This window comes from Geospiza fortis, unplaced genomic scaffold, assembly GCF_000277835.1.
Source record: "Geospiza fortis unplaced genomic scaffold, GeoFor_1.0 scaffold130, whole genome shotgun sequence".
Lineage (NCBI taxonomy): Eukaryota > Metazoa > Chordata > Aves > Passeriformes > Thraupidae > Geospiza > Geospiza fortis.
Window position 1 is genome coordinate 10,043,569 of NW_005054300.1, and position 27,252 is coordinate 10,070,820.

At 40.2% G+C, this 27,252-nt stretch overlaps 2 protein-coding genes across 7 annotated transcripts in view; one reads left to right on the top strand and one right to left on the bottom strand.

Moving 5' to 3' along the window:
- ARHGAP22 (Rho GTPase activating protein 22) overlaps positions 1-16,905 on the top strand; it is a 57,653-nt gene extending 40,748 nt beyond the window's left edge. For all 3 annotated transcript variants that reach the window (XM_031062337.1, XM_031062341.1, XM_031062344.1), the window contains exons 5-9: positions 2,179-2,252; positions 3,202-3,323; positions 5,540-6,443; positions 10,460-11,548; positions 11,696-16,905. In XM_031062337.1, the coding sequence (XP_030918197.1) occupies positions 2,179-2,252; positions 3,202-3,323; positions 5,540-6,443; positions 10,460-10,688 (1,329 nt within the window). In that variant the 3' untranslated portion in view covers positions 10,689-11,548; positions 11,696-16,905. The remainder of the gene's footprint in view (positions 1-2,178; positions 2,253-3,201; positions 3,324-5,539; positions 6,444-10,459; positions 11,549-11,695) is intronic.
- MAPK8 (mitogen-activated protein kinase 8) overlaps positions 14,785-27,252 on the bottom strand; it is a 38,601-nt gene continuing 26,133 nt past the window's right edge. For 2 of the 4 annotated variants that reach the window (XM_005416480.2, XM_031062352.1), the window contains exons 7-12: positions 25,275-25,346; positions 22,836-23,018; positions 21,928-22,052; positions 20,917-20,980; positions 20,122-20,199; positions 18,761-19,704 (exon numbers count right to left, since the gene is read on the bottom strand). In XM_005416480.2, coding sequence (XP_005416537.1) covers positions 19,559-19,704; positions 20,122-20,199; positions 20,917-20,980; positions 21,928-22,052; positions 22,836-23,018; positions 25,275-25,346 — 668 coding nt within the window. In that variant the 3' untranslated portion in view covers positions 18,761-19,558. Of the gene's footprint in view, positions 19,710-20,121; positions 20,200-20,916; positions 20,981-21,927; positions 22,053-22,835; positions 23,019-24,861; positions 24,934-25,274; positions 25,347-27,252 lie in introns of all 4 variants that reach the window. The other 2 variants (XM_005416484.2, XM_005416481.2) reach the window with 2 other exon arrangements.

A 27,252-nucleotide genomic window follows, 5' to 3' on the forward strand; every position in this document is an offset into this window, starting at 1 on the left:
AGCAGGACTGCAGCATTAGAAAAGACTTGATTCTGATCCCAACTGATTGGGAGGAGCGTTTGAAAATTTAGAGCAAGACTCTTCAAAACTTCAAAACTCATTTGAGTCTGAGCTGCCTTTGCATGGTGGTATTTTAGCCTTCACTGCTACCTGTACACTAGAGATGCACATAGCAGTTCAGTGGATTGAACACAGGTATTCAAGTTTTTTTTAAAGAGGCATCTGAATTTTTATGAACATTTAAAGTGTTGCTAGTTTTCCAGCCAAACTAGAAGCTCTGAATTGGTGCTGATCTGTTACACACATTGCAAAATCCTTGGGTTTGGGATCATTCATTGGAAAGCAGCATTTTCAAGGAGGTAAGAGTTATTTCTGCAAAATCCCATGATAAATAACAGTACAGTGCTTCTGTTGCTTGCTGGGCTGCAGACACTGGCAATGATCAGTGCTGTTTGTCACTACAGGGTTTCAAGGTGGTGTTTTCCCCTGTGCTGTCACTCTGGTGTTCCTAGGCTAAGCCTCTGCCTTCTGTTGGTCAGGCCTTGAAGAGGACAAATCTGGCAGAGCTGATACGTGCTGCAGTAGGAGAGAGAGCTTTTTTTACCTGTCAGGTGTTTGTACTTCAATGAATATAAAGATACTCTCTGTGTAATCCTGTGCCCGAGATTCCTTGTGACAAAGCATTGATTGTAAATTCTTAGAACCGTCTTTTCTTTCAGGTAGCATCTTTTACCTTTAGGTCATGTTTCCTGCTGTTCACAGCTGCCTAAGTATCTGTTCCAAAGTTTTATCTTAGATCCAGAAGAGCCAATGGCATTTTAATTCAGAGCACTTCAAATACAGTGCCAAATACCATCCTGATTTCCCTATTTGAAATAAATTGGGTTATAGAGCAAAATTCAAGAGGGAATTAGGTCTGTTAGCTCACCTAGTTCTGGTTCAAACTTGTCACTTGAAAGTTGATTGACCTGGACAACTGACCTTAACTTTCACATCAGTAGCGGCTGTCTTTGGCTGAAAAATTTTTAGAAGTTAAAAAAGAGAATTGAGATTTTCAGAAGAGACTGGCCTTTTAATGGCATCTCCATTGCTGTCACCGTTAAACAAGCATAGTGTTTAAGCTAAGGAATTATAAAGTGGTTACTGCTTTTAAGAATTTTAAGTTTCAGGTTTTTATTAGCAAATTATTTTTTTTGTGCTGGGATGTACAGAATAAAAAAATACCTGTATATTTAAGGTAATAAGGAGGAAGGCAGGACTAGGCACTGCTCTATGGATCCTTCTGACTTGTCTGGACCAGAGAAATCAGGAATACATTGCAAGAGTTTGGCCAACCGAATTCCCTTCCTAACAGTTCTTAAAAATTCAAGAGTTTGAAATGAATGTTCAGCTGCACTTTTTTGGAGCCATTTCCTTCTGGAATTTCTCCATCATAAATTTGCAGCTATCACTCTTCCTTAAATGTGCTTTGGTATCTGTTTTTCCACAAAAGGTTTCATTGTGTCCAAAAATAAGCAAATCTCCAGGGCAACAGCAGCATTGAGGAACAAGCAAATGATACTTGGGATTGTGGCAGGACAATAACCTCCTGAGTCAGAGGTTTTCATTAGATGATTTAAGTAGCTTCGGGGCTTGAAGTCATTCCTTCAGCTGATGTGTCATCTTACATTTTAATGTAAAGAATGTAAAGACAGAAATTTTGTGAGGAAATATGTCCCAGGTCAGAATGACTGCAAATGGATGTCATTAAAAAGGAGGCAGCTGAATTGGACTCATTTAGCTTTTTCAAGAAAAAACTTTCCTCTGCTCAACTGAGCATTACTGCAATGTATTTATAATGCACTCAGTGCCTCTGAGTTTCAAACAAAGGCACATCTGCTGATACCAATGCCAGGCAGGCTTTAAAGGCTGGCAGGCCTCAATAAATGTAGACTTCTATCTCAACCATTAAAGTTTACAGGAGGATTTCCACTGAGAACTGAATAGAGTTCTGGACAGTGGGTTTTGGTAAGGCACAACACACTGGATGCCACTTCTTCTAAAGCAAAGCCTTTTTGTAATCCTCTGTTGTTCAGCATTTGGCTGTGGAAAGAGGACTTTGTAGTCCTAAAGGAAGGTCACATCTACTTTGCAGCATTTACATTAATAGCTCTGCTTCTTGTTTTTCCTGTCCCTCAGGGTACCCAGGAACTGGTTAAACAGGTGAAGAATTTGCCCCAAGCCAACTACAACCTCCTCAAATACATATGCAAGTAAGTGAAATTAATTAACACTTGGAAAAGTCTCTAAGTTTTGTGCGGCTGTCTTATATGCAAATAATATACTCTGAAAGTATGAATATTCAAAAACCACCACTTAAGTGAAAGTTACAACTCCTTTAAAAATGTGGAGGTGAATGCAGCCTGCCTGAAGGAAGCTCTTGGTTTATCCAAGAGGATCAGCCAAGCAAATTGCTGCCACCTGAAGCCTTGGCAGCAGGCATGAATGATACTAATACATTATATTGTTTATTTCAGAAGCACCTACAGATCACTAAAGGTAGACATACTGCACACTTGGAAGATTATGACACAAGCTGAGTAGCAGATGCAGTGAGAATAGCTAGGCTGGCATTTGCTCTGGTTTGTAAGTGGGGTTGGCAGTGGCTTCCTCTTAGATTCACAGGGACCCCACAGCCTTGTCTCCTTTCATCTCTGTTGGTTTTCCCAGTTCTTGGACTGCCTCTTTATCTGGGGATTGGAAGGAGATGATTTTTGAAGGCTACTTCCAACTCCAACCATATTATGGTTCTGTGATCTGTATTTTGTTAGATTCAAGCCAAGCCACAGAGCTCTTTCCACAGGCTGCTAGTTCTCGGACAAGGAGATGACTTATTACTTCTATAATATCTGTAAGTGAAAATTCACCAAAGTCAATCCATGTAAATTGAGAATTTCTATGAAAATGCAAAAATCTGTCCTTTCAGACCCAGTAGTAGGCTGGGTCACTGCTAGGTGGGTACTTCTGGCAGAAAACATCCTGTCTTTGGTTCCTACACTGGCAGGGATCTGGGGTTACACTGAATATCTAAGCTACAGTAGTTCCTCAGATCATTTCAAGTGTCAGGGTTGTATGAAAACAGGACGAACTCAATGCTTTTAGTCTGAGAAGTGACTTATGAATTCCCTCCTCCTTTGATTTTTTCTTGGGGTGTTTTTCAAGGTTCCTTGATGAAGTTCAGGCTCATTCCAGCATTAACAAGATGAGTGTCCAGAACCTGGCTACAGTATTTGGACCAAACATTCTGCGGCCCAAAATGGAGGATCCAGTGACCATGATGGAAGGTAGGTGCTGTTCTGGGGAATGGCACAGCAGCTGTATTTTGGAGCTGTAAGTGAAAGCCATACATTCCTTGATAGCTGTATCAGTTGTCTGCACAGTCAGAACAAGTCAAGCCATCCTTTTCATCAGGGCCTGTGAGGGGTGTTCCAGCTGGCATCTTGTCCCACTCACCACTGGACTGGGAGTGTCTCTCCTCTCCACCACGTGGAGATGCTTCCACACCCCTGAAACTCTTTCTGAGCCTACCTCTAAAATGAAAGCTCAGCTGTTTTTTTCAGAAGGACTGTGCTTAAGTAGCAAACTGCAATTATTTAGTATTGGTGAATTTCAGTGGTTATGCTGCTCCCTGCAGAGAGCATCCGGGCCATGAGGAGAGGACTGTAGTTCTGGCTGTGACACAGTGGCTACAACTAGAAGTGTCTTAGAAGTGTTGTCTTCTAAAGAGACTATATGGATCAAAACTTCACATAATCAAAAATAAAAGAGTTGAAAATCAGTTAATTTTGGATGTAAAAAATCTGAAGCTTTAAAATTATTTGCTTCCATACGAATCAAATATGGCTGACATTAGGGCTGGGATACTGCTCTTCTCCCAGGTTCCACTGAAACATGACTACTGTGGTGCAAGTTTTAGCAAGGTTTTTGCATGAAGTTTTGTAGGATTTTGGCAAGCCTGCAAAAAGAATTGATTAATTAATTAGGCACAGATGGAGATGCCATGCCCAAGATGCCTGTTTTTGGCTCTGGTTCTGCTCTCTAGCTGTAGAGCACAGCTGACATGGTATTTGTGTGATGCAAATCCTTCACAGAAGGTCAGTGTTGTCATGCCTCAGCAGCAGCAGTGCCTTGAGCTCTTCACAGGTCATGTGCAGATGTGTGTCCCACGATGGCAACTCACTGTAAGGCAGCAGGACAACTTCAGAGCATGACCTGACGTATTACAGTAGTTCAGGGACTCGAAGCCTACCTCAGAGATGTGGGCCTTATTATTAAGGGTACATTTGATACCTTCCCCTGTCTGTGCAGAAGGTGCAAATATCGGGGAGGAGCAGGGAGTGCGGGAGCAGTGCTTGTTGTTCACTGTTGGAGCTGGGGACAGCTGTGAGCTGCCTGTGTGCGATGCTGGGACTTCCCCTAGTGGCCACGGGGCCAGCGCTGGTGCGGCTCTCGCAGCCCTGGCAGCAGCGTGCTCCCTGCTCAGCTGGCACAGGGGATGAGTTTGGGCTCGGATCAGCTCGGGCATTTCATTCTGCAGAGGTGCCCGTACTGTGGGGAGGTGCACATGTGCAGGTGCTGGGGTCTCTCCTCATCATTGTATAAAAACACTACAGTGATCTGACCTGGAATTCTGTATTGCCACAGGTCTGAACTGTAGAAAAATTTGGATATGTAGGCTGGATTTTTAGACTTAATAAGCAGGACTGGCAATGCTTTTATTTGAGTTGAGAATTTAGTTGAGGTTGGTTAGATAAAAGTGACAGAGAAGTGGAAAGACTTTTTTTTTAGCTTCAGGGTAGTCTGTGTCTCCTAAATAAACTGATAATCTTAACAAAAAGCACTCTAATTCTGTTTCTCTTCAAATTTAACCCGTGCATTTCAAATAGAAATACCTGAAGTTTGACAGCTAAATAGTTAGGAATGCTCTTATCTTCAAGACATTTAGTTCTCTTCCTGCATTCACAGACATAAAATAGAGGTGGTAGGTGAGCTAAGTACATCTTGCTATTAGGTTAAAAACTCATTAATAAAATCAAGCTCTTGCCTTGAACCTTGAGTATGTTTGCCTTTTTCTCTTTCAGGCAATACTTAAAAATAGATTTGCTTACTCACCCTTCTAAAGGTTTTCCTCTTTCGTAGGAAGTGATTTATATTAGGTTTGGTAAGTGGTGTTCTCTATTAGTTCACAATGGTCTGCTCCACTCCTGGAAGACAGTGGCAGCACATTTCTGTGGATTTACACAACAGCGAGCACTTTCAGTACTTGCTGTACACCGTCTGCAAGTGCATATATAATGCAGATGTCATACTTCCTGCAAGTTTCTCTAGACACTGAGTACAGCAGAAGGCCTGAGCTGAAATTTGTAGTTTTTCAATAAGAATAGTTTTGGGCCTGCTCAGACCAAGAAACTGGATGCAACCTAGTCATGCAAACAGGCTGGGTGAGTTGCAGAGGTCTTTCATGTCTCCTCACCTGCTTGCCTTTGTTTTCCATCCACAGGCACCTCTCTGGTTCAGCACCTGATGACAGTGCTGATCAGTGAGCAGGGGCGGATCTTTGCTGTTCCTCAGGCGGATGTGCCAGGGAGCCAGCTGGAAATCAAACCCATGCGCCAGCGCAGCACTGTCGAGTGGATCTCCGAGGAGGACGGGGAGGACAGCAGGTCACAGAACAGCGCTGCCAGCCCCACTGATTTGCCTTCTGGCAATGCTGTGGCTCTGGAGGGCACTCCAGGACCTGCAGTGAAAATCACTCCTCCAGAGCACAGTGGCAAATCGACCCAGCCTGCCACCAGCCCCAGCAAAAGAGTGCAGACGCTGCCTCCATGGAAATATTCCTTCCGCCAGCAGGGAGCACGGTCTGTGAGCCCAAAGCTGGGCAGCTCATCCTTAGATATCCCCAACCTCTCCTCCAGCGGGAACTGGTTGATGAACGGCCTGTACTCCCTCCGAGGCCATCGCCGGACAGCCTCTGGGGAGCGAGTGAAAGACTCCTGTTCCTCCCAGAGACTCTCCACTTATGACAATGTCCCCTCATCCAGCCTGTCCCTCAGCACACACAGCATGGCCAGCACCACCTGGTCCACATCATCCTGTGAGATCTCCGTGATGGACTCGGTGAGCAGCTGCCCAGCCTGCCGGGCCAGTGACTCTTCTGCTTTGAGCTCCCTAAAAACCGAGTGGGTAACTCAGGGCTCGCTGTCCCAGAGCGAGGGCAAGACTGCAGATCTGGAGAACAGCATGGACAGGTTTGAAGCCTGCAGCAGCAGCAGCAGTGAACAGAGTGACCCGGCTGCAGCTTCCCGAGACTCTGTCCAATGCTCCAGGGCCTTACAGAGCTTGGTGGTGGAGCTAAAGACAGAGCTGAGCAAACAGAGGATTGAGTATGAGACTAGTATCAAAAGGTAATGTCGTCTGCAGGGGGCACAAGGAAGTCATCTGTCAACATTCTCCCCTGTCTGAACATGGGTGCGGGCTGCCAAGGGTACCAGGTTCTCAGCCCTGAAGTTTGGGGTTGGGTGGCAGCAGATTTGGTTCTACATTTTCCTTGCTACTCTCTGAATCCCTGATTTAAGAGAGCATCAAAAAGAAAACAAAGGGGACACAGGGAAATCCAATGCTTCATATTCTGTGTAAATGAGACCTGCACAGGTAATGCCAAAGTCTGCTCTTAGTGTCAGAGAAATAGCAAAGCAAACATCTTGTAGGGAGGAATTGGGACCCAGGATGGTCAGGCCTCAACAAGGATGATCTGTGCAGGTGCTGATACTTGCACCCAGACCAGTCTGAAACTGAGGGCTTCTTGTTCTTTTCCCAACACCAGCATTCTTGAGGATACTGGTCTTGATTATTTTCCACCGTTTTTTTTGGAGTGGTGGTATTGAGACTGCATCTCAGCTGTAATGTTTTGAGCAGCCCTTTTATGTTGAGCTTCTAGAAACCTCACTTTTGGTATCTGATGTAGAAGAGTGGTCCTTGGCTGATGGGGCAGCCTAACTTGGAGGAGCAGCATGAACTGCGTCATTTGCCACCTGGTGTTTCCTTGCATGACTGCTGGTGCTGTACTTTCCATCTGAGCTCAGAAAAATTCCTTTCAGCTTTCAGGAGAGCTGTGTGTAGGGCTGGGGCTGTAGGAAGCATTAATAACAAGAGAGTCATTAATTTGTGTGAGTATGTTAGGTTTTATGAGCGTATGTGATAATAGACTTTTAGGAAAGCATTCAGTGGAAATAGGCACACAAAATACTGGTGCTTAAAGGAATTAGATATATTTTAATATACAGCCGTGTGCAAAATTGCACATCATATTGTAATACATGCTGCTCTGCAGCACCAGTCCTCTGCAGTGAAGAAGGGCTGTAGTCCTGTTTCTTACAGAGTTGAGTTCTCAGGGTTTAGGGTTTTTTAGTTTTAAGGTGTTACTGTTATACTACTTCAATTATTAAAATTCAGATTGGAACTTGAGGTATGAAAATGCTGCCAGTCTCCCAAACATGGCACCAAAAGTACATAAGACTGTTGGGATTGTGTAGCACAGCTTTAGGCTGCATTTTTTGGCACTTTTTTCTTGTTAAGGTAGTTTCTCAAAAATGTATCTGAACTGTGATCTCTTCCCATGGGCCAGTTAAGGTAGGAATTCCTCCTGCTATCTTCCTGCTTTATTTTATGATTTCCTCTGATGGTGGCTTGCCAGCCTCTTCTGTGTTTCTGGCTCTTGCACTGTGCTGCCTTGGTGTGTGGAGCTGGAAGGAGAATCAGGCTGTGCAGCAGTTCCAGTTCCCACCTAACATCCCCAAGTGGGAGAAAAGCCCCGCCTTGTTGTATTCAAGGTGTAAGAGCTCATGAAACACCAGCAGCTGCTAGCATGGGGTGTTGGGAAGGGTCTGTGAATGAGGGTGGAAGTTCATGACTTGCATGGTTTGTTTTTCTTGATGCCCTACTGATACAGAATGGGAGGAGGTGAGGGTTATGTGTCTTACATTTAATTGTGCAGAGCTGCCCTGGCAGGCCTTGTTGCAGGGATACAGGTTAATAAACAGAAATACCAGGCTGCAGAACCTGGAAATGTGTAGCTGCACAATCTTGCCTGCTGCCTGGGGGAAGAGATGATTTTCCACCTTCTATCAGTAAAACTGCTCCAATGGGGCCTTAAGCTGCTGACATCAGGAGCATCCAGGAAGATCTGTTCTCCATTCCAGCTGTTGAGCTGCTTCATCTCCAACACCTGCCTTTCCCCTGCAGCTGGACAGGACAGAGAGCACTGTGGCTCCAGGGGAGGACTCTAAATTGGCCAGGTCTCACAGGGCAAAGTAGCTGAGGAGAATGCCTAATGAACTAAAGAGTTTCATAAAACCAGGCAAGGTGCAATCACTGCCTTTTTGTATTAAACAGGATGACTCTGCCTGTTTGGGCCTACAGCCTAAGGACTGTGCTGTCAAGTCTAAGAATTTCAAGCCAAGTTTTTCAGCTCTCAAAAATTTTGCAATGTTTTTACTACATCTGCAGCAATTTATAGGTGCAAAAGTATGTTCCTTTTCAGACTGCATGGAAGTCTGCTACTATGGAAAGACAGGAGCTAACTAGCAAAGAAGGGAGGCTGCTCAGCACAAAAGATTTAGGCTGCCTCACCAGCTTTATTTTATTGAAGATAGTTTAGTCCCCTGAAATTGCACATGTGCTTGTGTGGTTTGCAGAATTGTGTATATCTAGCAGGACATGTTTTAATGAAAGAATATGAGCTTTTTTCTTGGCACATACATAAGTGAAGGAAAAGCAGAGTGAGTACCTGCCTGGGGCAGAGGTAAGGAACACTTGCTGATGGAAAAGCTGTTATTTCTCATCAACTGCCCATTTTCTCTCTCTTAGTCAGAGGGAGGCAAATTTTATTGCCTTCCTGTAGCCACTCTGTTCCCGAGCATTTCTCCCTCAAGGCTAATATAATTACCAGACATTCTCTGTTGAGTTTCAGTAATTCATGTTTACCACCTGGCACTCTAAAGAAAGTGTAAGCATTGGGAGAGGACTGTTATGAATGTAGCAATGCTGTGTACCCTGTGTAATTCAGTGACCCTGTGTAATTCAGTCCTGAGTTAGCAGTTCAGGCTGCTGTAGTTGACCCCTAAACTCAGTGGTAGAAAATGTAATTGGCAGCTCAGAGCTGTTATGTGTGTGTAGAGAAGCACCCCAGCTTCAGAAGTGTCATATTCCAGCTGACACTGGCTGGACATAAAGGTCTGCCTTCATCCACAGGGGCTGCTTTTTGCTGGACTTGGTGCAGGTCAGTGCACCTGTGACTTAGATTCATTGTGAAAACTGTGACAATAATCAAACTGCCATCTTTAGCTGTATGTAAGGGAACAGAAAGGAAAAGTTTAAGGTGATGCATTGCCTCTTGGTCATGAAGTGGAATTCAGACCCTTCTAGGAGTGCCCAAGGCCCTCTTTTTTTTTATTTTTGTTTTGTTATGAGGCAGTAGTGTGGCCTTCTTGATAATCAGTTACCCTGACTAAAAATGATCTGTTCACAGTTCCACTGGGATGCCACACCCCAGCTTCAAAGTTGAATATTGGGCTGATCAAGGAGAGGTGGCAATGGTTTTGTGTTGGAAATTATTTTTAAAGGTTGTATTTATTTTATTTAAAGAAGGGGCATCTTTCATTGTAAAAGTCTCATTTTTAAATTCATATTCTAGTAATCAGAAATTCCTATCTGAAAATATTCCTTCCTTAGTATTAATGCCACTACTTGGTCTTGTGATTGGGAAACAAAAGGGGGAGAACAGCAAGTGCTGTGCCTTTTGTGCTTCTTTGAAATCACAAAACTATGAACTTTGTTCTTTGACCTCCAGAGTGAAAAGCTCTGAACTTTGCTACAGAACTTTGTGCCCAGATACATTTAAGAACTGTTCTTCTGATTCTTCCTCCTATGAAAGACTGGGTTTCATAAAATCTCATACCCCACCCCCATGTCAGTGATAAACTTCACAGAGAATACCATCAAATAGATGGGGAGGAAGGACTGTGACCTCATTCCTATCTGATCCCTAAGGATGTTCCTCTGTCTAGGATATCCATAGAGGGAAACACAGTATCCCTACATGGATAAAGATTACTTTGGGATTATATACTGGAACTCTGCCTAAGTGAGGAGTTAAGGAGTTAATCAATCTCCTTAAGCAGGCAGTCTGGTGCTGGAAAGTAAGCATTGTTTTCTAAGATTTGAGCATTTTTCTCAAGATGCAAATAAAGGAAGCTCTGCCCTAAATTGAACAGTAATGAAATAGCATTTAGTTCTCTCCTTTAAAACTTCCTCTTAGAATATGTTAAATTTAAGTTGTTCCTCTTAGTTTTTTATAGTTATCAGCTGTATTTATCCAGCCACTTTAAAAAGCCTTTTTTTTTTCTTCTCTGTTGGTTTTAAGAATTGAAGAAACAAGTGCAGACCTGAGGAACCAAGTGGTTAGGTTAGAAGAAGAACTGGACCAAGAACGAAAGAAATACACGATGCTGGAGATAAAGCTGAGGAATTCTGAACGTGCTCGTGAAGATGCTGAAAAGAGAAATTACCTCCTGCAGAAGGAAATGGAAGAATTTTTTTCAACATTAGGATGTTTAACTGTTGGGAGTCAAAGTGCTAAAGTCTCCAAGTAGAATAAGTACAGAAAATCCTGTTCCTGACAAAATGAGTGAAAATGCATATTTTGTTCTGGTATACTCATGTATCATGAGTAATTCTATAGTGATTGTGCTCTCAGTGACACTTGCCCTGTTGTCTTTACATGTGCTATAGTATTTGGGCCAGCTGGGAAAGACTGCTGACCATAAAGCTTGAAAATTTAGTGTCAGATTGCCAAGAAAGAGTGGGTCCCCTCTGTATCCACAGAACAGTAAGACACTCTTCTCCAGTGTCCTGCTGCCATCTTTGGACTGAGCTGCACCATCCTTTTGCTGGCTCAAGGACAGTGGAAGGTCCTGCAGAGTGGGTGGATGTCCAGAATCAACAGACAAGCTGAGCCTGGAGCTGAGGGATTCCCACACTTGTGCTTGGGAAGGTGGCAGTTCCAGTCTGTCACCACAGCCAGGACATTTGCCAGACGGATTTAACGAGGTGGCTGTCACCCCTGTCCCTCCATAAAGTTTGTTCAAATTTCTCATTCCTAGAGTGGTATTATTTTATGAAGATATTGTGAAAACAAGGTCTGCAAACATGCTGAAGATACCAAAATATTGACAATTCACTAAAATTGTCCCTTACCCACCTAATGGTTTCAGTGTTTCACAGAAATGCAACTTTAAATTAAACTTAATTAATAATGAGACTGGCTACACAAACTCTTTGGAACTTTAAATATGCACATTTTGCCTTAGGTATCTGGAGGTTTTCTGAGCCAAAAATAGAGCAGTATTAGCTGCAAGGAAAAAAAATCTCCTGAGATGATATATGTATTAAGGCAGAAGATGGAAGATCCTTATCATCAAAACACATCCAAACTTTCACAGCAAAACTTATGGTAAGAGAAATTAGTGCAGTTGGGGTGGGGGTTGTCAGGGTGGTAAAGGGGGGAGGGTGGGGATCTATCCTTAACCTTTCCTGCAAAATGTACACTTACCTCCCTTGTAACATTTCTCCTTACACCAGCTGATATTTTTGTTGTTAGTTCTTACAGGGATATGAGGGGACAGGAAGAATACTGCAAACAACCCATCATCCCAAGTTCCTTGCTTCTGCTAAGGAAAAATCATTAGAATGAAGTTGTAAGTTCTGGTAATTTGCTGCTGGGCTGACTTCCCTTCCAAGTGATTTCAAGAAGTTCTGCATAGCATTTGTAACACCCTGAGCCATTCAGAGCCTGCACACAGAAAATTGTTTCACCAGATTCAGCTTGAATTTCACCTGCGAGCCCAGCACTGTTCACTTTGTCTTGGCACTCCATCTTTGACATCCTGAGGTAGCTTGGGAGTCTCTAAGGAGAAAGAATTTTAACAAAAAGTGCCACAACAACATGAACTGGCTAAAGGGAAAGTATGGACTGTAACAAAGAAGATTGCTTTATTTTAAGTATTTTGAAAAAGTGCCCTGAATCTCATTTCTTACTAGAGAAGACTGACTCACTGTCTGGAAATAACCTTAGAATGGGTTTTTACATACCAAGAGATAGTTAATACTGAAAGATATACTTTCTCCTCAGCATCTCACAGATATCCAGGTATTTAAATATTTAAAACATCTAGGTATCAAATTGTTTCTACTGCACTGTAACACTTCTCCTTATTATAGAAATGTAAAAAATGTAAACCATTTAAAGTGAGCAAAAAGCAGAATTTTAACCTAATCTTTCCTGGATAAGAAATGTCAAGCAAGGTGACACAGTAAATCATGTGGATTGGTTCACTCAGTTATTTCAAAACCTTTTTCCTACTTCCCAGGTTCTCCAGCTGCCCTGCATTCCTTACTGCCCCAGCATGAGGCAGGTACCTGCATGTTCAGCAGCAGCTGCCTGCCACCTGCAGGCATCAGCATCATCCCCATCTTTTTTTCCCACCTCTGCCTTGAATTCATTAGCAATGGTCTCAAGTTATCCTTTAAGGAATAAGGAATGGCCATTTAAAACAGCAGCATAATCAGATGCATAATGTGAGAGAGAAGCAGTAACAGTGACTGAGCTGGAAAAGCAAGCAGTGTGGCAGGGAGCTGGAGGTACAAGGTCAGTCATCAGAAAATAAACCTTAATATTGGAGGGTGGTCTAATGGTGGTAAGTAGAACACCAGGACTGATAGAAAGCATATTCAATCCCAGTACTAGTAGCAAGCAGGGTATTTTAATGTCTTCTTTTATTTCTACCCAAATCATAGAAGCCTTTCACTGTATCCATCCTGACAGCCCACACCTCCCTTACACTAGTTATATTGCATTATCTCCTGTATGTATCCAGCGCAGACTGCTCCCTTTAGTTCACACTACAAACTCAAGAGAGTTAACCAGCAGTCCTGGTCACTGCTTGTCTGGTGTATCTGGTGTTTGGGCTCCCAGTCAGCAGGGCTCAGTTCTTAAGTATTTAACCTTAGGTAACTGCTAACAAACCCACTATCCCAAACTTGCAGATCCAGGAGAGGATCGTGAGATCTCTAACACTGCATAATGTGGTATCCAAAATAAAATTAAGTCTTTTTAATATACAAAGAAACTCTATGCACTCAAAATGAGGAGTGAAACAAACCAGTTCCAGACTGGCTGTTGTGCTCCAGCAACATCTATGGCTCCTGTTCATGAGGAATAAATTTCAGCTGCTTTTGAAGATGAGCCACTGCTGTAAATAAACCTGGCAAGAAGCTGCAAACAACCCAGTTCACACTAAAATGCACTACAGTAGGATGTTGACCTCAAGTGCAGCAACAGGACCATAATGCTAAACTCCTGACATGGGCAATTATGCAAGAAATGAGATCCACTTGTACACAGCTTCAAAGAACACTATGGCTTTATGTGAGGAAGATGATAAACCTTTTCCTACCTTTCCTGTTGCCATACTCTTCACCACCAATGCATTTGCCCACAGCAAGCACCGGAGACTACTCCTTAGTTTGCAGACATTTCACTTGTTACAGTCTCTGATTCAAATGTCAGCTTTCTTAGCAAGTGTTTGTCTGGTTATTGTTAATTGAACATGACAGAAGTTTCCTGGAATAGATTACTTTTTACCACAGCTTCACCTGTGCCATCCTCCCAGCCTGGAATATCCCTTCCAGTATTATGCAGGCAAAAAACCAAAACAGTAAAAACTTTTCAGTGAAAAAAACCCCAACATAGCTTAAAAAAAAAGCAAAGCAGCAACACTTCAGAATAACGAAGAAAGCTTCGGTAGGTCATGGCATTTTTAACACAAAAAGGAACATGAATTAATAGCTTAATGACTCATCTACATTCACAAGAGAAGTCCACTGAAGCCAGCAGCATTAAGGAGTGTTTCAGTCCTGAGCCACCAGACAAATCCTGGGCAGAGCAACAGCTCTCTCTGGCCTTGCTTTGTAATAACATTATCATGAGAAACTGGCTGCATTTTATGCTGATATATGCAAATAAAAAAGAGGATTTCTGAGTCCCACCACATTCCTAGAAGAGCATCCCACAAATTGGTGGCCCAGATAAACAAAGCTGCCTGCACTGTGGTCACAGTCCCTTTCCCTTGGAAGTGGGCACAAAGGCACCACCAGCACGGCTCAAGGGCAGCTGCAGTTGTTAAGGAAGCACTGAAACTGCGCTGGAAGTGACTTTAGTTGGGGCTTACCTGTGGGAGAAGTGCCAGTGCAGTGGGTGCTCCAGGCATCCAAGTCAGCTCTCCAGTCAGAGCCTTCAGGCCTCTGCAAGATGCAGTGTTCAGAGATTCTCCCTTACACCATGCAGCCCAAGGCTTACTTCTTTCAGCAGCACAGCTCTCAGCTGTATTTCGAGGAATTAAGGTGGCTGCAGCTGGCAGCAAGGAAGCAAGAATGGATTCCCACTGGTCACAAAGACCATGAATGCTGTTAACAATCAGTGGCACATCCAAAGTCCATGGGAATGAAGAAATGGAAAAAACATGTCACTTTGCCCACAAGTGCACTCACACACAAACCAGGACAGTACCATTAAAAAACAGATGAATGCTCAGGAAGGACTCTCACTAATAAGATTACAAGTGCAGCCCTAGTATGCAATCCATATGAAATCCATTGCAGCCTGGCAATGAAGAAACATTAAATGCATGGTGGTCAAACTTTTTTTTTCTTTTTTATTTAAAATATCATTATAACCAACTGACATACTAGATAACAATGTATACATTCCAGTGGTGCACATGTAATGACCTATGGCATGAATGAGTTAAAAAAACCCCACAATGTTCTCAGTAATGCCCACCAACAGCTTATTTGGAGGGAATAAAGGAAAAGCAGAAAAAGGTATCAAATGTGGGGAAGAAAAAAAAATTGGTTTTCCCCAGTATTTTTAATGGTGCATCTTCCCCTTCATATTTCTTGGGACATAATAAAATTAAGAATATACTTCAAGAAGGGCAGAAGGAATGATCACAATAATTGGGGTGGGATTTTCTTTCTCAACTTTAGTAATAAAAGTTAAAGAACTCTCAAAAATAGACTAGATATTGGGCCTACAAAAGTAATTCATCTGTATGCAAAGCTTACCAAGAATTATTCCTTTTGTAAAATGTAAAGGATGAGCTGACATTACTAGTAAGCTATTTTTACCCTACAAAACCAGACTACAATAATAAAATCACCAATTTACAGCTAACACAATAATCTAGATGTACATTACTGTACACAGGCTATATATATATTACACATGAACATCTTACGTGAAATAGATAAGAAACATACTGATATTGTCTCAACATTGGCCAATAGGTTTGTTTTTCTAAAGGAGGTGTATTTTCTATTCACATTCAGTGTAGTTCCAATAGCAAGGGTTAGCTTTGCTTACTTAAGAAACGTAGAAAGTTTGTGTGAGGTAGTTCAAGAAAACCTAGCTTAAATTTTGAACTGCAGAAATAGAAACACAATGTGATCTGATTTGTAACACATTTCTGTAACACAGACATACAAAGAGAAGGGAGTGAGACCACTTAAAACACTATTTTCCAGTGCCCTTAACTAAGAATATATTAAATTAGTTGAAAATTTGGGTAGGCAGTACAGTCTTATCACATGCTTCAATAAAAACCTCTTTCTAATTCTGCTGAAAAATACAGACAGGCTCTCCTTCAACTGCTCCAAACCACTGACAGGAAAATGAAATGTAACAGTATGGACAAGCTGCTGCCAAAAGCAAATAAAAACAGATCTAGAAACTGTAATTCACTCCCTTTAGCAACTTGAAAAAGTAAGACCAAGTATAAGCTGAACCTGCTTCTCCACTTTTGCCCATGATCTTTATCAAGAAACATTTGCTGTCACACTCTTCAGATTATTGGCTGGGTAGGACCATCCTCCTGTAGGAGGTTTTTGACATTTTCCTTCATGCACTGCTGAGCTGAATGCTCCATCCATCCATCCATCCATCCATCCATCCCCTACAGAGCCATGGCCCTGGGCAGCAGGTCCCTACTGGCACAGCTGGTGCTGGGGACACAGGACACTCCCACCACACCACTGGTGCTGATGCAATGTCCACCTGGAATTCCTGCCCAGAAAGATGCTGCTGCATCTCACATAGTAAAAGTTCTTCAAAGCTAAAAGCCCAAGCTTGGCCAGGGCAAAGTGCCACATCTGCTCAGCTGAGCACTGACCCAGGGCTGAGCATGTTCCACCAGGAAGTTGTGCTTGGGCAGCACAGCTGCTCACACACACCAACACATCAGCTCTGAGCCACTGGCTTGCACCAACAAAAGACTTCCCAGCACAGCATCCCAGTACACTCTAAGGGAACTAATTCCTCCCCTACCCCATCTCTATTTCAAGTTCTTGAACAACCTATTTCTACAGAAGGAGAGAGCTGCTTTACCCTTGCTGCATGCTACAGCTTTGTCCAGAAAAGGCAGGCTATTACTGCCCAACTTGGAACCTCACCTGAGCTAAGGGATCAGACAGCTCATGGTAATTCAATCCATATCAACTCCCAGTGGATTGGAATGGCCTTAGAAAGTTGCATGCACTTTAGTGAAGCCTGTTGTCTTCAGAAGATTCCAAATCGAAGTCTAAAATAAAACTTAACAATACTTTAAAATTGTACAGTGTATTGTATAGCATATAATCTAACAACAGACAAAGACAGCTGAATTCCAGTTACCCATTTGTTTGCTATCTGTGGCAGTGTACACCTATCTGAAAAAAAGTTTATATTTCAACAAATAAAAAAGGAAGTTAAGACTACGATGCTGTTGTGATAATTTGATTACTGAATATGATTTTGTCTTTGAACCCTAATTTGCCTAAAATGCAAGCAACTGAAAAAAAGAATAAGCAGCACTCCTGTGAAGATGGTGCCAAAAGTGAACTCTTGCCTGACCCTACTGAAGCAATAAGCACAGTTTGCTCACACATTGCAACAGGCTGCAGTGGGCAGTTCCACACATTCACTAACCTTGCCTTGAAAGAAGAAAAGCTCAGTTCTCCTTAGCAGTTATCAGCTCAGTTCAGTCACTACATAGTTCGGACACTGGAAAGCAGTAGCAAAAAGTATTTTTAAGGTTCAAAATATTTCAGTCATCACTGCAATCCAGTGGGGTCAAAAATAAATTTAAATAGGAACTATATTTAACAATTTATTTTTACCAGCACTGAGAGGCATCAGAAGTTACTTTTGTCAGTCTTAACTTCATTACACTGTGCAGACCACACTATCACTTGACCCTATAAAACAATGGAGTACTTTTGTTTGACCAAAATTTTTGGCTTAATTCACAGCTTAAACTTTGATAAAAAAAATTACAAAATAGACTGTTCCATTGGTCTCTGTTCAACATTTTCTACATTCCAGTGCTAGATGAATCCAAACTTGTCCTGCCTGTTCTGAGGTAATATACAATTTGGCAGGATCCTGCAAAAATAATTGCCTTAACAAATGTGGCTTAGGAAGGCAATATTGAAGTATTAGATATAAATGAGGAAAGCAAAATTACACGCACACAGCACTTACCAGCAGTCTAGCCAGGCCAGGAAAACAACTGTGCAGTTTATCAATTTAGTTATCTTTGAGACATTACCATTCCTTGCAACCCTGCATGTATTTCAAAAAGACATGTTGGAACATTGACATTACTATCACTTCTGTTTTTCTAAAACTTACTGCAAAGACAAATTTTCCTCTTTCAGTTAAAACTTCAAAAAGATGCTTATTTAACCCAACAAGCAGAAGGAACCACACTGAAGACCACCAGTCACTCCTGGATGACCTCTGCAGGCAGTTACATTATTTGCTTATGCTCAGTGCCTGGCAAGACTTCTGTATCTTTTACGCCCATTTTTGTGAGCTTTACTAATTTGAATTCCTCTTCACATTCTAATTCACTACACAAAATATGCATCTACACAAGGCAATCAATTATACAGCCTAGTTTCACTAAAAATCTGCATTTTCCAAAGAAATAAATTCTGAATGATTGTTTAACTCATACATAAACTTAAGTCAGTTATACATAAATCATTCTGTAAATATAAAATGTAAACAGTTAAAATACTTCTGTGAGGAGCAGCACCATCTTACTTGACTATTTATTAACTGTTCTATGAATCTCAATATATCTTTTGTTTAAAAAGTGTATTGAAACTTGGAGCTTCGTTAATGAAAACTACTGAATATTTATGACTTAAAATGAACCACTGCTAAGATTTCTGCTACACTGATCTCATGGTGAAATGAAAGAGATAAATATTAATTTATACAGCACTACTTCTCCCCCCTTTGGATGGCATATATTGCTCAATTAATGCATTAGCTACAGAAATCCTGAGGTTCTCCTACCACTTCATGGTTTTTAGCAATCAGTTACTTTTGGTGGAGAAAGAGTAGCTGAAGTTTTGCCCCTATTGCATTCATGTCATTCCCTCTTTGACCCAAAAAGCACTCAAAAAGTACTTGCCTTAGTAGACAAAACTAGTAAGAACCAGAACTCCCAAGAATCACATCTCACATGAAAGTACAGCTACAGCATATTGATATTCCCTCTTGTCAGTCTAAACATCCTGGATACACTTCACTTTGTGTGTACAAAAACAGGCTACAAGCTAGAAGTAAACAGTTTATTGGCATTGCAATGTATTATTCATGAAGTATCCTCATGTTTTATGGCGATCACAAGATTTGGCATGCCACAACTCTGCAGAAAACATCACATTACTCTGCTAGGCTGGATATTTCTGCAGCTTTGAAGATATGCTTTGCTTTCTTAAGTTCATAAACCCATTCAGATAATGTTACTTTGCAAAGGTTTTTTTTCTGTTTCTCTAAAAAAAAAACCTCACTAATTGTTGCTTTTGCTGAAGTACTATAGGCAAGTGGCCAAAATAAAAGTGAATTTTGTTCACTACCCAGCACCACAGTAGTATGCCTGAAACTACAGCTGGCTGCACTGAATTCTCTCCCCCTCCACCTGGGACACAGATGTATGACCAAGCATAAAACTTTGAAGGATATCATGAACAAAACATCTGGAATAAATTCTAATTAAAAAATTGAAAACCTATAAAATCTTAAATAATTCATCATATGGTAATGACCACAACATTAATATGTGCTTTGATAAAACAAATCTTACAAATTCAGTAAAAAAAGATCAGCAGCATAATAGTAAAGCAAATATGCAGATTTTAAAACCACAATAAAAATTACCAGGTTTAATATTTTACAGTTAATTACAGCAAAAAAGTGGCTGCTTATAACACAACTTACAGTTTGAAATTACAGCACTTGATGATGAATTCCATGATTATTTTTGAAAAAACACTCAAAAATACCACCAAATTTTAAAAGTGCCCTATTAATGACTAAAAGGACCCCCCTCCCACCCCCCAAAAGACCAAGTAGTCATCTACAGCAACCCAGAGGTCCAGCTGAGGTTTCTAGACTGCTGTCTGTATCAGAGGCCAATGTTGGATCTGTTGACATTGAAGACACATCGTTGACAGATGACGATGAAGATGGGTGTTGAGAGCCATTGATCATTGCTGCACCTGTGCTATGAGAAACAAAACAGCAAATCAGTTGCAGATACAGTTGCACAGTTCAGTACTCGCATTAGTCTGTCTCTTCCTAATGGCTGTTACTTTTCTGTTTTGGCAAGTTTGAAGAGATGTGTCTCAATCCACTATCAAAATAAATAAAACCCACAAGAGTCTTAATGTGGGTCTTAACAGATAGTGTGTCAGGAACTGAAATAAATGAAATATCAGTTACACAGGGACAACGATATTGGGATCGAACAGATCAATAAAATGATGTCAGCCCTGAATATTCCACTCAAATATACAATGTCTCAATTCAAGAGCCCTATTTTTGAGTTAGGTTACTTTTGTATGTCTTGATCAGCTTTACTCCCTCCCGACCTAAAACTCAGTGGAGCCTTGTACTGTGCTTTTATTGTAACCAACCTAAAGGGGCTGGTTGGCCACGTATAACCCCGTTCTTGGTTCTTTCCTCCAGGTCCATGACTTCCTTGTATATCAACTCTGAAAATGCAGAGAAGGGAAGGAAAAAAATGAATTTGCAACCCAAAACTAGATCAATAATACATCTCCCATTAAAATGTCCACTTAAATTTCATAGGTCTATTACTGTTCAGAATTAGTTTTGAACAACAGATTATAGGCTACACAACAACTGGCAAGTGATATAAAAAAGTACATTCTTTTCTGTTGGATCTGCAGTGGCCTGGGACTCTTGAGAACACACTGGCATTGCTCTAGGGCTCTTTTATTCCGGCTGCTTGGAGACCTGAGGCTAAGCTGAGCCCTAAGGCCCACTCAATTTTTATCAATGATTTCTTTGGTAAGGGAAACTCGATCAGCAGTCTTCAAAGAAAGAGCCAGGACCACTTGAAGACTTGTCCTTCTAAGTCAGCGTAACATACATAGCTCAAGCTTCTGCATCTTTTTCAACTGTAGCAGCTTGTCCAGAAGAGTTACCCTCCCTATGAATGCTGTCCTATGGACTGCAAAAGGTGACCAAGATGAGCAGGTCTTCAGTTCACTTCAAAGGTTCATCTCCTTTGCAAGAAAAGCTTGTGTCCCAACCACTGAGAGGCTGTGAAGCACTGGTCTGTTCCCCTGACATCCAAGCAGATGAAGTAAATACTATTAGGTTGCTCAGAAGAACTTCAATAACAATAATCACTGGGGCCCAGCATACTCCCAAAAGGCTTATTATACTTTAAATGCCTTTCTTACCTTTCCACTCTTCTATCGTGTGCTCCCTCTCATCTAACTGCTTATCTGGTATCTTTGGTGGAGGCTGAAAAACAAAACTAACTCATTATAGAGCAATCAAAAGGGATATAGAACCACTATAAATTTAAAGTGAAAGTAAATATTCAGAACATGAACCTGATTTAAAAATAATATTTACATGATTATATATCTGTTCATACTTGGACTTAGCTTGTTTTTTAGATGCTACCACAGTCTTTAAAGTTCTTCTAATTAACAAATATGCTTACACTACTGTAACAGAGAAACAGTCTGGCAGAAGAGCTCCTAAGTGCAGCAGTCTCCAGCACAAGCAGCTCTTTTTAGCTACTGTTAATAATTAATCTTCTTTCTAGCCTTTACAGAGCAGCAGATTATAATTGTTCTGTCTACATCACGTAGTTTTTTCTATTCTTAGTGGCCATCACTGAACTTTTCTTTTTAAAAAAATAACTTTTCTCATAAGCTGAAATTATCCTTCAACTAATTTCTCAAGGAAAAAATTTACATTAATCCCTTTGTTCATTAGTTTTAATAACTGAAAGCTCAAGATCTTGTATTCAGATTTTGCTGAAACACTTATTTCTAGCTGAAGAATAGTATCAATTCGTACAACTGATGAAAGCATTTTGCTTCCCCAAGAATAAATACCTCAGAACCCCATCAAGGGCAATCAAATCACACTGAAACAACTGAAGCTCAATACATTAGAACCCTATAGAAAAGATTTCAGATGCATGACTACGTGTTCAGGAGATGATAGGCAATTATACACCAACACAGAGATACACAAACACAGAGACAAGTACCTCAGCCCATTCCTGATGCTATTTCTAATAAGCACATCTATCAATGTCAATAAAAACAATTATGTCTCAGTTAAGCTTCTAATGAAATGTGCAACAATCTTTTGTCAAGCAGTTGTACCAAGCAGCACAGCAAGATGGCTTCATACAGCAGATTCTTAAGCAGAGACCTAAAACAAGGACTTACAGCTTCTGCTTCTGATGGATCATACCAAACATTGATGTATGGGTGCTGCAGGGCTTCATCCACAGAGATTCTTTTAGAAGCATCTATAACCAGCATTTTTGATAACAAATCTCTTGCTTGACTTGCTGCAAAAACAAAATTTTCTGTTTAGATTACTCCCATATACAGAACACATAACACAGTGTTTCAAACTTTTAAAGAGAAGGGTCAGAGTAATCAAGTTCTAATTAAATATCTATGCAACCTTCACATAATATGGGGTTTAGGAGAGTGGCCCATATGATGGCAAAAACACTTGAAGAGAATGACACGGGTGGGAAAGAGGTCAAACGCGTTTCATTATCCATTTTCAGCATACAGTGTCCCTTGTTGTGACATCCTCATGTGAAAACAGCTCAGGTGGCAGTGCAGCCTTATCTCAAATAGCATCAGGCAAGCACCTACTGCCCCTTTGTCACATCCTTTTAGTCACAGAGAACACCGTGAGAGACTCCACTGAGTAGGTGGGCCTTTAGAACCAGTAAGTCTCTGAAGTTACTATAGGGTATCTATATATTATGAAGATAAATTCTTTATTCTCATCCCTAGAGAACAAAGATCTGCTCTGCCTACACAACTTCTATCCCAGCCTCCCCCCACTTTTCTCTAAACTGTGTTGGCACCTGCTATTGAGAAGAATATAGATATTTACATGTCTTTATGAAGACAGCTCCAAGAATAGGAGCTGTCTCATGAAGATATGAAAATGGAGACAAACACATGTCAGCACATTCATCCACTCTCATGATATAAATATGTAGAACCTAAGCAGGATGATTCTATAGTGAACAAAACCAAGCTACACTTCTGTTCAATATATCAAAGTTTTAAAACTTTAAAACATACAACACACAGAAGACAGACCTTACCTTTAAGTTTATTGTGTTCAGAGTCAGCTGGGAAAAGGACATCTGGAAAGAGTTTTTCAAAACTATATCCAGCATATTTAGGTCTGTTCTCCACGTAAGTTCGGACTGTAGGCTGTAGTTTCTTCATAAATTCAGGGCACGGTGTTCCTAGCTGCTCTATAACTTTATTCCATTGATCAATATCTAAGGTTACGCAGCTAAGAAAAACATTGTGTCTGGTTTTCAGCTACAAAGTTATGTTAAAACCACATGAAATAACCAACAGAGAAAACAGAGGAAATTATAATAAAGTATCAAGTTCATCATCATGACTTAGGACTACTTTCTTACATGGTGAAACAAAGCAAGACTATGATAGCGTAGTCAAGGCAACATGTATTTCACTCAAAATCATTACAGGCTAGAAAAGGATATAATTCTGAGAAACAGAATATTAGAAGACTCACCAAATATTTAAATACAACAAATTTAATTTAAGTCCTTGTCTGGGTCCTGGAGAACTCGCTCCCTGATCTGAACACACATTGGAAGCAGTCAAGCTACTACACATCACCAAGGCACCCCTGAGAATGACCCCAAGTGGGTGCTTTGTCCTTCTTTCTTATTTTGGTACCTCAGTCCTGGGCAACCTCTCACCAAGGACGTGCAACACTCAGCACCAGTGGGCACACAAAGGACCAAGGCTTGGCCCACACAGGTCAGTGACAATATTGTCAGGGACTTGAATGAAGTTAGAGTTTCAAGCATGCATAAGGAACATCTTAACTGAGAAGTTTACACACTGTAAAGGGGAAACTGACCACTTCAGGGCAGAAGAATTTAGTATATTTTATTGAAACAAAAAAAGTAAAAATTGATTCAGGAATTCCTAGTTGCAGATGGTTAAATACTGGGGAAGAGCTCAGGTAAAATTTTATATACACTAATTCACATTCTCCCCAACATTTTCTCTTTGGCTGCCATGAAAGATTGGATACCAGGCTACCCAAATCAACAGTGGGTTGAAGCAGACCCTCTCTTATATTCTTGAAACTCAGCAGCAGATCTCTATATAAGGATTCCCAAGCTCTGCCGAGCTTTAGTACAGGCCTTGACAAAAGAACTATTTACACTGTATGGCACCAAGTCTAAATTGAAAAGCCATGCCAGCAAACCAGATGCATAAAGCAAAGCATGGTGCAGCTCATGCAATGACAGAGCTGTGTGAAAGTAAGGATGCTCTGGATTTCCTTACCATGGCTCAAAAATCTACACCCCACTTTCACCCCTAAATGGTATGACATCAATTTTTAAACAGTAACCTGTACCAAAAGCAGGAAACATTTCTGATGGCATCTAAAAAACATTCTGTAAGTAATAACAAAAGAAATAGGATATCAAAGTCCAATTATTTTCACTAATTTTAGCAAAGATCTAGAGGCTTTAGTTCTGTTTGTTTGGAGCAGACTCTTTGTCTGAAATACTGTTCACAGGACAACTCATATAGACACTACCAAACCATTCATGGAATAGAAAGACAGAAATACCAGGTATTTCTGAAAGCTCCTTGCAGGATCATTTCTGCATACAGAAAATAAATCTCCAGAGTGTAACTAATGAATATGGTTAGGAATTTTGGTAAACATTCTCTATAAATGCAAAGAATAGTAACTACTAACATGCTCAGGCACCAAATAAGATCAGTAAATTACAACATAAAAATGAATTCCGAAGTAAAACCCAATGCATATGAACCAAGAAAACACCATCTAAACAAAAAGAAGTCTATCTTAAGTGTGACAACATTCAAAAGTAATGAAGAGGGACTATATTACACTGGAAAAAGAAAAGAAGAGGGAAAAAAAGGAAAAAGAAAAAAAAATAAGTCTGTTTGTCCAAGTGGTATATAATGAACTTGCAAACTGGTATTTGAAAAGGCAGTTTAAAACCAGTATTTTAAGAATTAGAACCACCTTAATCTGGAATTGTATCACTGCAGTATCTTTTGACCTTTTACAACTATGTCTCAGGCCAAGGGTAAGGATACGATCTGTACCAGGAAATAAAACACCACCTTTGATCATTTCTCCCATGATGCACCCAACTGACCAAATGTCAACTGAAAACAAAATGCAATGATATTAACATAAAAGATAGTTATTAAAATAAAATAAATAAAAATATCTAGACACAGACATACACGTGAAGTGACTATAAAAAGCATGTGCAATGAAATGAATGAAGGTGAATGTATGCTAACTACAGGACCAGCAGAGACTATGTCCTACTGCTAGGTGCAGCCTGAATATAAATGATTTTCTTTTTAAGTGTATCACGAGAAAAATCCATGTTCATTTAATAAAAAAAAAATTGTACAATATGCATCTTCATGACACAACATCAATAAGAAGGTTAATGACTTCCTAACTAATTCAACCTGCTGCAGCAGCACAAGGATACAGTCCCTTCCTGGAAAGAGGATTTTGTGGCAAACCATTTCGCCCATAATGCACCCCACAGACCATAAATCCACTATGTTTGTAGCACAAAAAGAAGGAAAAGCAAAGCAAACGGTCATTTAAAATTAAAAGAAGCATAACATGACTGCATCCTATAAACTGCAGAGACAAGCACAGGAAGAAGAGCGAGTCTTTGTATTAACCAATGAGAACAGTTTAACATACACCATGTGTAAGGATTAGCTTTTAACTGTCTCAAATACAAGGCAGAAAAACATCCTTTTGTTGAATATAGTGCTAGAGCAAGAGCTTGAGCAGAGAGAGAGAGACACGAATCAGGCAGAGTAAAGCTCTTCTCCAAGGCTGGAGGCTTCAAAGTTACCTCTGCCAAGGGAACAGATTCAAGCACCAAAGACAGATTGATTCCTTGAAAGTAATTCCACTGTAGTTGTAGGAATAATTCTAAAACTAAGTAAACTGACCTGTAAAAATATTGCCTATTGAAACAGTTCATGCTTTTTAAGAGAACGATATAGGAATTACAATTTGACATCAAGTATTTCCTAGAAGTCAGATTACCATGCATCTCTCTCTCGCTTTAAATAAAAAGCAAACAGAATCAGTAAAAGATCACTTAGAATTTTAGAGGATCAGTTCATGACAATGTTAGTATGCTCCTAGATTTTCAGTTCAAGTACTTTGTTTTAAAATATGTCTCCAGGTACACTGAAATAACATTTTATACAAAAGAAAAACTTAAAAGCAATTTTTTAAAAATGAAAAATGCATTTTCTACATTACCTTAAAATAAATCACTCAGAAGACATAAAGATGCACAAGTTTACTTTGTACAGGTAAGCCAATTTCTTTTGCAGTTACTTTCAGAAGTATTGTTAATTCCATATACAAAAGTTTTCTTGAAGTCTAACAATGAAATTTTATTATTATAAATGTCAAGTATGACACTGGAATTTTAATTGAGCAGATAAGAGGGCAATTCAAGTGACAATAATAATAGAGTAAGAACTTATGTAAATGTTCTGAAGGAGCTTAACAATGTCAAGCAAACAATATTGCTTCTTATTTTTCAATATCCCTTCTCCTTTATTTAAGTTCCTCTAAAATAGTGTCTAGATAATATGATAAGAGATAATAGTTGTGCATATTAATAGGTCAAAATAAAGGGCCTTGCTCATTTAAAAAATATTGTCAACACCTTAGTTTAGTGCTCTTTTTCCTTTAAAAACTTTTTTTTCAAATACTTAAGTACATATTATTTGGCTTAGAGACCCAAAGAAGCCAAGTTTTGCATTTGACTTTTTAAATAAAATTCTGAATGTTCACTTTTTGATCTGCAAACAACCTGCTGCCATCATAACCCAAAATATACCCAAATGTCTTGTAATGAGCTTGTGTCTAACATGATAAAGTTACCATTCTTCTGGTATCCCTACAAAACCAAACTTGAGATGTTTAGTGGTGTTTTGACTTACTGCTTTCTATAATCAAACAAAAGCCCATCTAATTACAGGTCTCTAACTTTTGTAGCAAGCTGAATCAATGCTACTGTAAATACTTTTACAGAAGACTAAAATCTCATTACAGATTTGAAAAATACTTCAAAAAAATCTATTGCTGTCATAAGGAGTTCATTTTATTCTTAAGCCTGTGAACTTACTGATTTTTTTAACTCTAGGAGAAAAAATACCATGTGAAAATGAAGTTTAAACCCAGTATACCTAGTAGGAAATGTAAAAGTAGTTGTTTTACAGTGTTTAGGGCTTTCCTTGCTTTTCAGTGTTGCTTTTCTGATAATCATGGACGTAACAGCGCATAAATCTGTTAAGGAGCATGTGCACGAACAGTTCTGGTGTCCTTTAGTTGGTTTCTTAATGTGACACCCACAAACACCCTTCAGTAACTAACAAAGCCTACATAAAAGTTAACTCTATGTATTTGTTTGGGCTCTCTAGTTTTAA